The sequence below is a fragment of the Entelurus aequoreus genome, linkage group LG05, assembly GCF_033978785.1.
Source record: "Entelurus aequoreus isolate RoL-2023_Sb linkage group LG05, RoL_Eaeq_v1.1, whole genome shotgun sequence".
NCBI classification, from domain to species: domain Eukaryota; kingdom Metazoa; phylum Chordata; class Actinopteri; order Syngnathiformes; family Syngnathidae; genus Entelurus; species Entelurus aequoreus.
This window is the reverse complement of record NC_084735.1, coordinates 49291792-49306133: the sequence shown is the minus strand read 5'-3', so window position 1 is coordinate 49306133 and position 14342 is coordinate 49291792. Positions and strand designations below refer to the sequence as shown.

Here is a 14342-nt window from a genome sequence, read left to right as displayed (position 1 = left end):
ATTGATTGATTGATTGATTGAACAAACGTCAGCTAAAAGTTCGTAAAATAGGTTTATGAACATTCAAAATCTTAAAAACAAGCACTCAGAGACGAGGATTTGGCCTCAAATGTCCATCAAACTGAATATTTCAGCATTTTGCAGTGCTTGAAAGTAATATAAGCCACAAAAAATAGTGCAATAATTAATGATGAACAATGGCATGAAAAAGTGCAAAGATTACAATTTATTATTATGAATCACCACATGTCCAGATAGTTTATACATTTGTTGTTTTGTCAACTTTATTAAATAAAAACAGGTAATATGTCAGCTTCTAGTAAAAGCTTTGGTCTCCCTGCTTTAATTGCAGTTATGAGCAAGCTACTTGTAAAATGTAGTAAGCTAAGCTACAATTTACTATTCCATTAAATGTAGCTGTGGAGGGGCGTGGCCTGCGGCGAAGCGCGATGTGCCAGGACCGGCTTCGAGATCAGCGACAGGTGAGTAGATGGCCCACCTGGGCGCATTTATCTAATCACCTGTCGCTCTGTTAAAGGGAGCAGCCGAGAAGGAGAGGGGAGTTGTTGTTGATGGCAGTTGGCGAAGCACGAGGGGAGCGAGAGCAAGACAGACGACTCTGAAGGGAAAACCATTCATGTGCTCGATCAAGGGAAAATACAAATGCTGAAAAGCACACAAAGACTTTGCACATCTGAGACATTTATTGTAAAATAAACATTATTGTTAACCCTGAAAAGGAGTGGTGATGTCGGTGACTGGTGGCCCAAAGAACCTGGAAGGAAGCGACTACCACAGTAGCTAAACTACAGGGGAAGCTATCCCCGGAGAACTGTAGCAAGCTACACTACAAGCTACACAGTAAAAGTAGCTTACTACATCAAAGCTACATTTAATGGCATTGCTATCTATGGGCCCCCATGTATAATATCAATGTTAATGTAACTGAGAGTGTACAAATATGCCCATTAGGGGCCATTACTATTAACTATCTGTCCTTCAGCTGGGGACATCCTACAACTACCTTGAGGGGTCTCCGCACCCAACTGTATGTATTTATTTTAGTTTGCTTTTTCTTTGGCACACCTCTATAATGTTATTCATTTTACCTACAGTAAAAAAAAACAGCATCTATCTCTACCTTGACAAAAAACCAATGACTTGTGTGTTGTTTGGAACAGTTGGTAAAGGTTATGTGCAGTAAAACCTTTCATGAACTCAACTCACCTTAATGCGTGTTCCTAAATTTGTGTTCCAAGTCTTAGATGAAGAGAGCAGTTATGATTTTGGTTTACAGAGTAAAATACTAAAAAATAAGGTTTTGGGCATTGTTTTGTCAAAATTATATAATACTGATATACATTTGTATAAATATGGCCAAGGACACGCATTATTCTGGGTTTCCATGTCATCTTCATCAATAAAGAAAAACTCAAATCTGCAGGAGAGAATCCCTTCGTCATTTTTAAGTATGTTTCTATTTTTCTTGAGTGGTCAGCTTGAAGCGTCCCTCTGTCTCTGGCTCCCTCGTCGTCATGTGACATGAGTGAGTGACTGTTATGATTTTGCTTACTAGTTTCAATGACCCGCCTTATCTTGCCTCTGATTGGCCAGTCCGTAATGCTTCACCCTAACCTTAGCCAATTGTGACTCATCCTACAAACACTAACCAATCATCATGGATTTTCTCCATATATATGGATGTTCTCATTTATCCAGGTCAGTGTATTTTCTGCTTTTTTTTGGCCTGGATTCGCAGACCATGATGTAAGCTACCTCGCTACATGGCTCTAAAAGTAGCTAAGCTACAGGAAAAGCTAGTCGTTCAAAAAGTAGCTAAGCTACCGCCAAGCTACTGGAAAATGAAGTTAAGCTAAGTAGCTTAGCTACATGTAGCTTGTTACTGCCCATCACTGTTTATTTGATTAGCAAATCTTTACACAAGTGATATTCACACGTTGTTTTGATAATTTCTTGAGTATTGAGACTGCCAAGGCATTTTTACTTACCCAATGGCAAGAACCACAAACAAATGTACAATTTCACATACACTCAGATATCAAAATTCCACAGTTAAGGTAGAAATAAAAGTATAGTCACAGTGAATAAGCAGGTATACTCCAGCAATAAAATAACATATTACAGATGACCCATTAGCTGTTCTTACAGTATATTTTTTATTTTGTAATGCAGAACACATTTCAAATATCAAGTCTTTGCAAAAGTAACTTTCAAACGTAGGAACGTTTTTGTTTGCACAACACTACAAAATATGTTAACGCATACATAAAAATACAGATAAAAACAAGTTTACAGTATAATCCTAAATTAGTTCAAATGAATATCAATACTTAGACATATAGTCATGTAAATAAAATCAGACTCTTTTTTTAAAAACACTACAACCTACAGTTTGCATGAAGACAAATATAAGTGCTGTGAAAAAGTGTTTGTCCCTTTCCTGATTTATTTATTCTTTGTATTTTGTTCATCATGCACCAATCATCAAACAGACCTAAAAGTAAACACAAAATGCAGTTTAGAAGTGATGATTTTACTTCAGGGTCTCTGCAAGTTTCAACAACCTATTTAGGACTATAATGGCTACAATTTAAGACCCATTTCACATTCATACCAGCAAAATGCCTTCATGCCCAATCTTCCAAGTTTTAAATGTATCCTGCAGGAGCGTGCTTTATAAATGTTTTCATCCCCCGGCTTTATTCATGCATTAAATTGTTTGTACTGGAGCCACAAACTGCTAAACTTGCACTTTAAGCATCTTACACAAACCATTTGGCTTTGTTGGGGCAGTCTCCCCTGCTAGCTAAGCGCCACAGTGACATAGCTAAGCGTGAACGCAGCATGCTAACGAGTCACGCTCGATAAATTCTGCTGTTCTTCAATTGAGTGGAAGCTCATTTTCGGCCTACATCATAAAATGAGTTCATTATTTATCAAGGTTGTCAAAGTTAACGTGATAGTAATGCGCAAACTATAAGTTAATTTAACGGCGCTCATTTTTTAACGCCCGATTAACGTGCAAGCGTCCTGACTCCTTTTTGAGCCTCGGTCCTTTCTGTGGCATGGGAAAACCTAATTGTGTTCAGTTACCGAATGCAGCTGAGACAGGCTCAAGCATCCCCCGCCACCCCAAGAGGGACAAGCGGTAGACAATGGATGAATGAATACTGTTAAGCCATGAGCGGGAAAATAGTGACAGAAATGCACAAGGAAAAGAGTACATTATGGAAACCCCATGTCCAAAGCCACACTATGGAAAGCCGTTCTTCCGACAAGAAAATACTATTTCGTCTTCAATCGCCGTGAGCCGACATCATGTCGTGTTTTGCCGCTCGCAATGAGGTGGAGCTTCACTTCCGTGTTTGGTTTACAGCTGAGTGCATTGAAAACATAAAATGTAGGTTGTAAGTTACTCTAACTTATTTCGTAAGATTAAATGAAACCTCAGCAAAGAGGAAAGACCGAGGTAGGAAGTATTTAATATTGTTTATTCATGTCGCAACGTCAAACTATGTCAAGACACCTCTTCCTATACTAACCACATACTTCATAATTATAGCGCTACGCATCACATCCGGTCTAACTACGTAACAAAATGAAAATGTGTCTTATATTACAACATGCTTTGTCAAAGATGTTTTGTAATGTAACTTGATATTTTTACCTAAATACATGTTTTCGGGTAGATTGAAAATAAGTTTACATTCTTTTACAACATGCTCTGGTTGATAGTCCACAATTACAGAATGATTCGTAGGCTCAATATTATACGTATATATGTCTAGATATGGCCAAGGACATGGATTATTGTGGGTTTTCTGGACGTCATCTTCATTACTAAAGGAAAACTCTAATCTGCGGGAGAGAATCCCTCCGCCATTTTCAAGTATGTTTCTTGTTTTTCTTGAGTGGTCAACTTGAAGCGTTCCTCTGTCTCTGACTCCCTCATCGTCATGTGACATGAGTGCGTGCCTGTTATGATTTTGCTTACTAGTTTTGATGACCCGCCTTATCTTTCCTCTGATTGACAAGTCCGTAATGTTTTGCCCTAACCTTAGTCAATTGTGATTCATCATACAAACACCAACCAATCATCATGGATTTTCTCTGTCTGTATGGAAGTTCTCATTTATCCAGGTCATTGGATTTTCTCCTTTTTTTGGCCTGGATTCGCAGACCATGATGTTAATAAAGGATTCTGCCTCAGACCGACCATCTAATCATCATCCAGAAGCCCAGCGTCCAGGCTGGCCTACTGACGAGGGTTTATCCAATGAATGTCTAGTTTTACTGCAAAATAACAACCCACTCTATGCTCTCCCATTGACTTCTTTGGACACTGTCTCATACTCATTTACACTACGGGACTAAATGAGTAGAAAGTTCCGTAAGTGATAAGTAGCTAATTCTAAACAATAGTTAAAAGCTTTCCAGTGCATATTTAGTCAATTAAACAAAAACACACATCCATGCCTACTGCTTTGCATATTTGCCTCACGTAGGTGTGTTGTTCCCTTTACAAAAGAAGTTCCGTGACTCGTGCACTTTCTTTTGCACTCGCCTTCTTTTGTTCTTTTCTCCACCCCTTTGTGGGTGAGTTTTCTGTCTACGTTGAATAATATTATTTTTACTCACCGTCTGCCTCCTGTCTTTGCATCCTTGGTGTCATCCAGCTAAACTATGTACCAGCTCCTAACAAATCTTGCACTATTTCTTTTGCGACCAACTATTTTGGCGAAGAATTAGAAAATCTGTCGCTTTATTATGACGTATTATGCAACCCGATCGGCCAGACTGCAGTTGCATCACAAACATATCAAATTTTTATCTAAATATGTAAGAGGCATGGGTCCGATTTAAAAAATGTTGTAATTGTACCGTGCACATTGACATAAAAAAATCAGCTACATGTCACTTTTGGGCAAAAAAATCTAAATTGACCTGCAGTGTAAACATGGCATTTGATATAGTTTGTGTCTTCAAAAATGTTAACATTTTAAAGAGAGACTAAAGTTTATGTTAGAGATGTGCCAATCGATCGGCCACCGATCAGTATCAAACGACAGCACAGTTATCATTATCAGCTCAGTGTTTAATGTAAAATTTTGAAGAATAGGTTTTATTATTAAACAATAACGTTGTTTACTACGTGATCACAGAAAAAATAACAAAAATTGGTATGGAAATCGGATCCCAGGTCCCGGGAATTCGTACCGTATCGGTTCAAATGTGAAAGATACCCATCCCTACCTGAAAGTTTATCGTTCATCCAAAAAATATGCCTAACATTTTGTAAGCAGTGTAGATCTTCTCCAGAAGGTCAATTAATATTTTCCATAGGGCTGTGTAGGTTTGGACAGTTTGTAAAATCATCACTTTAAAATAACTGCATTTTGTGTTTACCTTAGTTATCTCGTCCAATATTTAAGCCTGCTTGAGGATTGTAAACATTTTAATGTAACAAACATGAAATGAATTGAAATGAATTATATAGCGCTTTTCTCTAGTGAATCAAAGCGCTTTACATAGTGAAACCCAATATCTAAGTTACATTTTTAAACCAGTGTGGGTGGCACTGGGAGCAGGTGGGTAAAGTGTCTTGTCCGAGGACACAACGGAAGTGACTAGGTTGGCAGAAGCGGGGATCGAACCTGGAACCCTCAAGTTGCTGGCACGGCCACACCGAGCTATACTGCCAACATGCAAAACATTAATGAATAAATCAGGAAAGGGGGCAAACTTTTTCATAGCAACAAAAATATTGCAATAGAAAAAATATACTGTATATATCTCTTGGAATAAAAAATAATAACAATTAGAACAGAGAACAGAAAATGATCTGTACTGTAATCAAAAACTGAAAGCTAGGTGGCATATTTATATTTACTTGGAAATGATTAGTATGTGTGCCAGCAGAAATGATGATGGTAAGAGCAGCCCAAGAAAGATTTATATCTCGAATGAGTCTACAGAAAAAAAGAGATAATTTCAAAGACGCCATATACTGTGTAGTGATTGGACTTATGGTAATCTAAGGAAACTCTTACAGAAAAGCAGACATGAATCCAAAGTTAATACTGCATATTTAAAACATCAGCAAGTTAGTTTTCAGTGAATCATTGGACTTTGATCTATTCTTGGAAACCTCTAACATTTCCAATTGGTGCATGAAAACTTGGCGTTGACAAACCTGTAAGAGTTCCCTCTGCATTGACAGGTTTTGTATTCCTGCCAGGATAGTGAGCATTGTACTGAGCCTCCATTTCCTCCATCCAGTTCCTGCTCCAGTCCCATGCAGGAATCGTCTCCAGATCCCTGAGTGAGTTGCCCTCGGCACAAGCTGAGGGATACAAGGCGCTGAGAGGGGAGGCGGGTGGTGAGAAGTCTGGACATAGAAGAAGAACGTGACATAGTGATTATTTAGATATTGAGAGGATTATGCGCAGTACAATCAGGGACACTTCATTGATCAAGAGTCGAGGTAGACTGAACAAGGCACTTGGATCAATATGTATGATCAAACACAAGTTATCTCAAGGCTCTTTACATATTGAGCAGGTGGAGCACCACGCCCCTCACAATTGACAGAAAACCTACAGAACCCCTCATCAGCAAGCTTCTTGACAACAAAGACAAAGGAAAACCTACTTGTTGGGAGGAAATATTGGGTCTGATCTCCTAAGATCTCAAATAACAAGTGCTAAATAACATGTGCAAAGTATACTATTAGGGGGTGTGTTGCATGTGATCTACTAAGACTGCCCACGCAATTGAAAACGAGTGCAATAGTGGTGCAGATTGCCATATTTAAATGAGGTTTTTGCGTGTACTACCAGCTGGCCCTCCACATTCACTTTGTTAAGTTAAGTTAAGTTAAAGTACCAATGATTGTCACACACACACTAGGTGTGGTGAAATGTGTCCTCTGCATTTGACCCATCCCCTTGATCACCCCCTGGGAGGTGAGGGGAGCAGTGGGCAGCAGCGGTGCCATGCCCGGGAATCATTTTTGGTGATTTAACCCCCAATTCCAACCCTTGATGCTGAGTGCCAAGTCATGCTCCAAGTAACCGTGGTGTTTTGTTACAGTATGTTGTAAAACATGCAGCACACAAATGGCACAACTGTATACAGTACAATCTGTATATATAATAATTTTTTAGCACGCCAAAGGTGCTCTCATTGAAACCGCGCTGCCAGTGTTTATGGCACAAGACCGGCAATAACTGCGTCTGGAATTATCCCAGGGAAAGAAAATGCATGTTGCTAGTTCTGGGCGAAAATCAAATTTTGCTCGACGATATATTGACCACAAATTACTGCCGATAAACAATATTATTGCCAATATTTTTTGGAGACCAAATAACCACTGATTGGTGTAATGATAATACTTAATAGTAATGCAAGTATACCCATTCAAATACAATAAACTTGTATTTGTTGTATATTTTAACATTTTAATTGAAATATAAACTTTTAAATATTAAGTTAAATAAAACAAACACATAATAAAAATAACATATATTCTGTCTTTAAGCCAAATTCTGCACTTGAATAAAAATCACAACCAAAAGCAATACAATGGGTTCTGTCTCTGTTAAAAATGGGGAGGGGTACACAACCAAAACAATACCTCAGTATGTGGAATTAAATTATGGAATGGATTAAGCAAAGCTATCAAACAATGTACTAATATGATCCACTTCAAGAAACTCTTCAAACTTAAAGTGTTTACAAAGTACAAAGAAGAAGAACCATGATAAACATGCTGAAATTATTCATCCATCCATTCTTTCATTCTCAAAATAATTTCACTTATCTCATCATATGAAATATAACTTACTTCACCCATTATTATTTATTTATTTATTTTTATTGTGATTATTTATGGAGTATATTGTGAATAAATTGAGAACAGGAAGTGAACAAAAGTTTTAGCAACTGTTATGTAAAAGCAAAGGGGTAGGATTAAATAAACTCTGCTTCTTCCTACTCCTTTTCGAACATGTTGAAAAGAGAAACTGGAAATTGTGATGTATCATGTTGTATGCTTGCATGTTCGAAATAAACTCAAACTCAACTCAACAAAACAATGGATAAAATGGCTAAATGAAGTTATTATAACCAAAATTATCACTGTTACCATAATTATTGTGGTATTGTTTAATGTGCTCAAAAAGTAATTATACACATATGTATTTTAATAACTAAAATAAATAGACACATAATACACTTTCTTGGATCAGTTGTAATGTGTTTATACAATTTTTCAATGGGGAATGACGATTCTTAATGAGGACAGATGTTAATGTCTCTTGTTTACATGTCAGCATTTAAGCTAGCTAGCAAGCAAACACCAGTTGGGCTCCATCATGTTATTAACGTGTGGTTATCATCACGTTTTTTTTAAATACTTTAAATTTAATACAGTAATCCTAACTGTCGGGTGTTTTACAACGGTTATCATCATTACCGTTTATTTGTCGTACAAACGCCCGCAGCTGCTGAAACGGTTGCAAAAGAGTGAATGCTCTTGTAACCCGTAACAACGCATATACATGGCGATTATCAAACTTACAGACTTCAATTTCATTTATCGTCTGGTTAACTGACTTATCGAATATCAGCCCAGGACTACATGTTGCAATACGTTTTTTCATATAGGAGAAATGTTTTTGAAAATACAAACGCCATTAAAAAAAACGCCAACAGACACCATATGTGTCTGCGGTCTCCAAATGAGCCCTTACGTCATTCATCAGCTGAATGGAATTGCTGGATAGCTGATATGTCTAATATTTTTATTTCTGACTGAAATATGTCGACACAGCGCCTCGCTCACGGAGGCACTGCTCGTCCAGCTACTAGCAAGAGTTAAGCTAGCTATTGAGCTGCTGTTGCTGTATCCCCATTAAGTTTTGAAAAGTTAATGCTATATTACATAAATAATTACATAAGTTGGTCAACTTTGAAAATCCATTAAAGGCCTACTGAAACCCACTACTACCGACCACACAGTCTGATAGTTTATATATCAATGATGAAATCTTAACATTGCAACACATGCCAATACGGCCGGGTTAACTTATAAAGTGCAATTTTAAATTTCCCGCTAAACTTCCGGTTGAAAATTCCTTTGGAGGATGACGTATACGCGTGATGTAGCCAGTTTAACAGAGGTATGGCTTCCCCATTGAAGCCAATACGAAATAGCTGTTTTCATCTCATTATTCCACAGTATTCTGGACATCTGTGTTGGTGAATCTGTTGCAATTTGTTCATTGCATTATGGAGAAAGAAGCTGAGCAAGCAAAGAAGAAAGTTTTCGGTGCGAAGCGGAGTATTTTACGAGGGAAGTCAGCAACACAACACAGTCGGTGTTTCATTGTTTACATTCCCGAAAGATGCAGTCAAGATCGAAGAACTCGGACAACAGAGACTCTTACCAGGAGGACTTTAATTTGGATACACAGACGCAGACGCGATACCGTGAGTACGCTTCCAAACATTTGATCGCTTGCTATAACTAGCTCGAGCTAGTAGCTAGGAGCTAGGAGCTAGCATAACAAACACCTAGGTGTTTGTTATGCGGGATTAATTTGTGGCATATTAAATATAAGCCTGGTTGTGTTGTGGCTAATAGAGTATATATATGTCTTGTGTTTATTTACTGTTGTAGTCATTCCCAGCTGAATATCAGGTCCCACCCGCGCGCTTCCAAACATTTGATCGCTTGCCCGTACGTGCGTGTCACGTACGTAACTTTGGTTAAATATATAAGCTTTATGAACCTTGGGTTAGGTGAACGGTTCTTTGGGCTGAGTGAGTGTGTGTGTTGTGCAGGTGTTTGAATTGTATTGGCGAGTTATATGGACGGGATCCCGTCCATATAACCCGCTCGAGCTATAACTAGCTCGAGCTAGTAGCTAGGAGCTAGGAGTTAGCATAACAAACACCTAGGTGTTTTTATGCGGGATTAATTTGTGGCATATTAAATATAAGCCTGGTTGTGTTGTGGCTAATAGAGTATATATATGTCTTGTGTTTATTTACTGTTGTAGTCATTCCCAGCTGAATATCAGGTCACCCCCGGCTCTCACAGCATCTTCCCTATCTGAATCGCTTCCACTACCCACTAGTCCTTCACTTGCACTTTACTCATCCACAAATCTTTCATCCTCGCTCAAATTAATGGGGAAATCGTCGCTTTCTCTGTCCGAATCTCTCTCACTTCTGACGGCCATCATTGTAAACAATAGGGAACTTTGCGGATATGTTCACCCGACTACGTCACGCTACTTCCGGTAGGGGCAAGCCTTTTTTTTATCAGATACCAAAAGTTGCGATCTTTATCGTCGTTGTTCTATACTAAATCCTTTCAGCAAAAATATGGCAATATCGCGAAATGATCAAGTATGACACATAGAATAGATCTGCTATCCCCGTTTAAATAAAAAAAATTCATTTCAGTAGGCCTTTAAACTAAAACTAAGGATCACCTAAATCAGTGGGTACTTACTGGCTCTCAACTCCAACCGGAAGACATTGCTCGAAAGACTAAGCAAGATGATTGTTGGTTCTCAGCATTTTTTACCTGAGGACTAGGCTGAATTCCCCAGCTCAACTCAGAGCACAATTCTCGTGCTGAAAGATACAACTATCCCATTAGTCAGCATCCCAGTGAGAAACATTGTATATGACTGTTATTTTGTCAGGGGCAGGATTGGTCATATATACTAATACTGATACTTAAATTTTTCAAGATCAATGAATAATTCCACTTTTGATCACAATTATAATCAGACAATAACAGATAATGGCTGTGTGGAGGGACGTTAGCCCCTAGCAAGAATGATACATTGTGTTGGCGACACGTCCGTTTGCTTGTCAGTTTCAAATTGCCGAGATACAGCTAGAATGTCATCAACATGCATTATCACAATAAAACGATAATGTTAAAAGCTCTATCGTTATCCAAATGTATATCATTTGTATAAGATATTGTTTATAACGCGCAACCCTAGTGGGTGCTACTGTACATCAGAAGGAATATAAATTCTTCACCAGGCGTTTTTGTGAATAAAATCGAATCATACTTTTTTTTGTGATATCGTAAATTAATGGTTGAGATGCATAAATCTGAAGTTTGAATTTCTAAATATGGGAAATGGTTCACTGTAATAAATTGATTAAAAAAACATATTTCTAGAACGATGCTTTCGAGAGCAGCAGGAGCATTCGGTTTTTCTCCTACTGCCTCACATCAGCTCTATTTTGACTTGTTTGGAAGTTGCTCCAAGCCCTAAATCCCCAACGGCGCACATGTCAATGTCGCTACTCCTGGCTCAGCCTTGCATTATGCCTGATGGGCATACCAAATGCTGAGTTGCAACCACATGACCCCCGAAAAGCTCCATTATGGTACGACGTCCGCATTACGCACAGACTTCTGACAGCATCTTGATCTAGTTATGCTCTTGGGTCCGTGCAACTCTTAGCCAAAATGCTAAGGGACACTGTCGATTGCATGTTTCTAATCATTCAGAAACATGCTGTCAAATAGGCCTCAGCCAATAATCAAGAAGTCAGTTAAGCGAACAATAAATGAAAATGAACTTGACTATTTTACCGGCATCGATAATTTGTTATGTCTTTGTGTTTTTCTTTGTCTTATACGTTCAAACAGGGTGCACAAGGTTTCACCATTGCTCTCAGCACCTGAGCGCCTTCGTTTAATAGCAGAATTAAATGAACAGAGTGAACCCTCTTGGCAGTCATCCACAATCTTTGTCATTGTGACCTTCTATATATATTTTTTAACATTACAAGAGCCCTCTAGACATGAAAAGACACCAATATAGTCACCTTTACACCCCTTTAATCCAATATAATAATGCTGTATAGTGGCTACAATACTGAACAGCGAGCTCTGATTGGCTTGGTCTCATCTAATGGCCAATAGTACTGTAATGTAGGGATGGGTAATATGGCCTAAAATCTATATGGCGATATATATATTGTAGTCTCCTATGATGACGATATGTATCCTTATATATTATTTGACATATAAATGGTAATAGAACCAATTCAAAATGGTTTAAAAAAGGCTCCTAACATATTGCATTATTTCCGGTTGATTTAATTCCTCAAAACGATTATTAATACACTTGTTTTTTACTATTAATAACTGGTTACTTTTTGCTGTAATGCGCATCCATCTACACTTATACTAAAATGTAATAAAACTTATTCTTCTGTTTTTTCAGTATTTTTACATTTGTTTTGGGTGATATTACACATTTGGGTATCGATCCAATAGCAAGTAGTTACAGGGGCAGTATTGGTCATACCATTGTTTGTACTTAACATTTTCGGAATCAATAAATAAATACATTTTTAATCACAACTGTAATCTGAAAAAAACAGGATGGTCGTGTAACAATATCAATTAATATTTAGATTATTTCCTTATTCCCTTTTATTTCATACAAAATGTATAATAAAGTCAATAGTGCAATTGGATCTTATTTACTAAATTTGTGAACATTAACAAAAACGATTAGAAACTATTTTGTGATAATAACAAACATCGATCTAATCATTATAATATCGACCATATACTTGGTATCGTTACTGTCGATATTTGTTTCGATCCGCTTAACCCTTTTTTTCATATGTAGCTTGTTTAGCTATTTCTTGTCCTCTAGTCCTTCAATGATATTAGTACTTGTAAGGAACAGTTTATTTTCCACCATGGAAGCGAGGATAAGTGAGTTAGAAACTGCACTGTGGAGGGACATTAGCCGGATGCTACTTTATTTTGAAGACACCATTGTGCGCTTGTCGTTGTCAAATTTGCAGGACAAAGCTAGAATCTGTCATCAACGTGCGTTGACATGATATAGTGAAAGTATTAAAAGCTTTATCATCAGCCATATTTATATTGTTTGTATCGTACATCATCGATATCATGTCGTGTTGATATTTTTAGTCAATTTAGAAATTTGTATGGTTAATTTAGGCCAATATTCATAGAATATGTTTAAAAATAACGACAACAAAAACTGACAAGGAGTGAAGTTGCAAACTTCAAAGCGCAACGTGGCGAGGGATGACTGTACATATTACAGGAGCTGAAATACATGTCTTTAAAATTAAGAATTTAACATCACAAGTTTTTGTATTTTTTTATTTTGCATTAAAAATTGTATATACTTTTGTAGATACAAAGCAAGCATTCAATCCAATTTAAAAATGTACTTTTGCAGCCTTTGCGTCGTAGTTTAAAGTAGTTGCAAAAGTATTTTAGATATGACGGGATGTTGTTTTCTATGCCTTTTAGGATTCCCATAACAACAAGCAGATGCCATTTAAATACACTGAAACATTACTGACCACATGCAAGAGGTGTAGAAAGTTATGTTAACAATTAGACCAGACTGCTTCGACCAGTAACACCTAGAGGGGTTCAATGACCAAAATCGCCTACTAGCTTTTTGGAACCACATTTGGCCTACAATTGAATTACAGATATTGCATGTGGACACATAACATGTGAAAAATGGAAAGACATAATTATTTCTGAAATAATACAATTTTAGTACATGCGAACATAGCCAGAGAGAGCAGGTACATGAATAAAGTCGAACGGTGGCTGCAGTAGGCGAGCACAGTGACTGATGAGGTGTCACTAGGGGAAAGGTTGATCGATTAAAGTTGCTGAATTTAAGTAATTGCCTGCTGCCACCTTAGATATCAAATTGTCTTGTCTTCCAACACAGACCAACTCGCGCATATTTATCAATGAATCCACTCAGACATGGACGTGTACACACACACACACACACACACACACACACACACACACACACACACACACACACACACACACACACACACACACACACACACACACACACACACACACACACACACACACACACACACACACACACACACACACACACAAACCTATTATGCACATGTGCCAACCTACCAACAGGACAAGTTATCTTGTAAAATGGCAAAGCTTGACAGATGGATCTGCTTGTCTGCCTGGATAGTTGGGACTTTTATTAGCTTAGGGCTCTATCTAGTGGATAACTGCAAAATTACACACAAACATCAGGTAGACCTTTACTAATCCAATGTGATCCAACACAGTCATATATCAGGCATTCTGCTTTTTTTAGGAAATGTATGCTCTGTTTTGTACGGAGCCCCTAAAGGGACATGGGAATTTTTTTTTTTTTAGACATGTATCTCGTGGCCACGAGAAAGTATCTCGTGGCCACGAGAAAGTATCTCGTGGCCACGAG

At 37.8% G+C, this 14342-nt stretch overlaps 1 protein-coding gene across 1 annotated transcript in view; it reads right to left on the bottom strand.

The window, feature by feature from the left end:
• Positions 1-2262: 2262 nt before the first annotated feature.
• Positions 2263-14342, bottom strand: part of robo4 (roundabout, axon guidance receptor, homolog 4 (Drosophila)) — a 67921-nt gene continuing 55841 nt past the window's right edge. Inside the window, exons 19-20 of the mRNA XM_062048297.1 lie at positions 6215-6409; positions 2263-5711 (exon numbers count right to left, since the gene is read on the bottom strand). Coding sequence (XP_061904281.1) covers positions 5572-5711; positions 6215-6409 — 335 coding nt within the window. The 3' untranslated portion in view covers positions 2263-5571. The remainder of the gene's footprint in view (positions 5712-6214; positions 6410-14342) is intronic.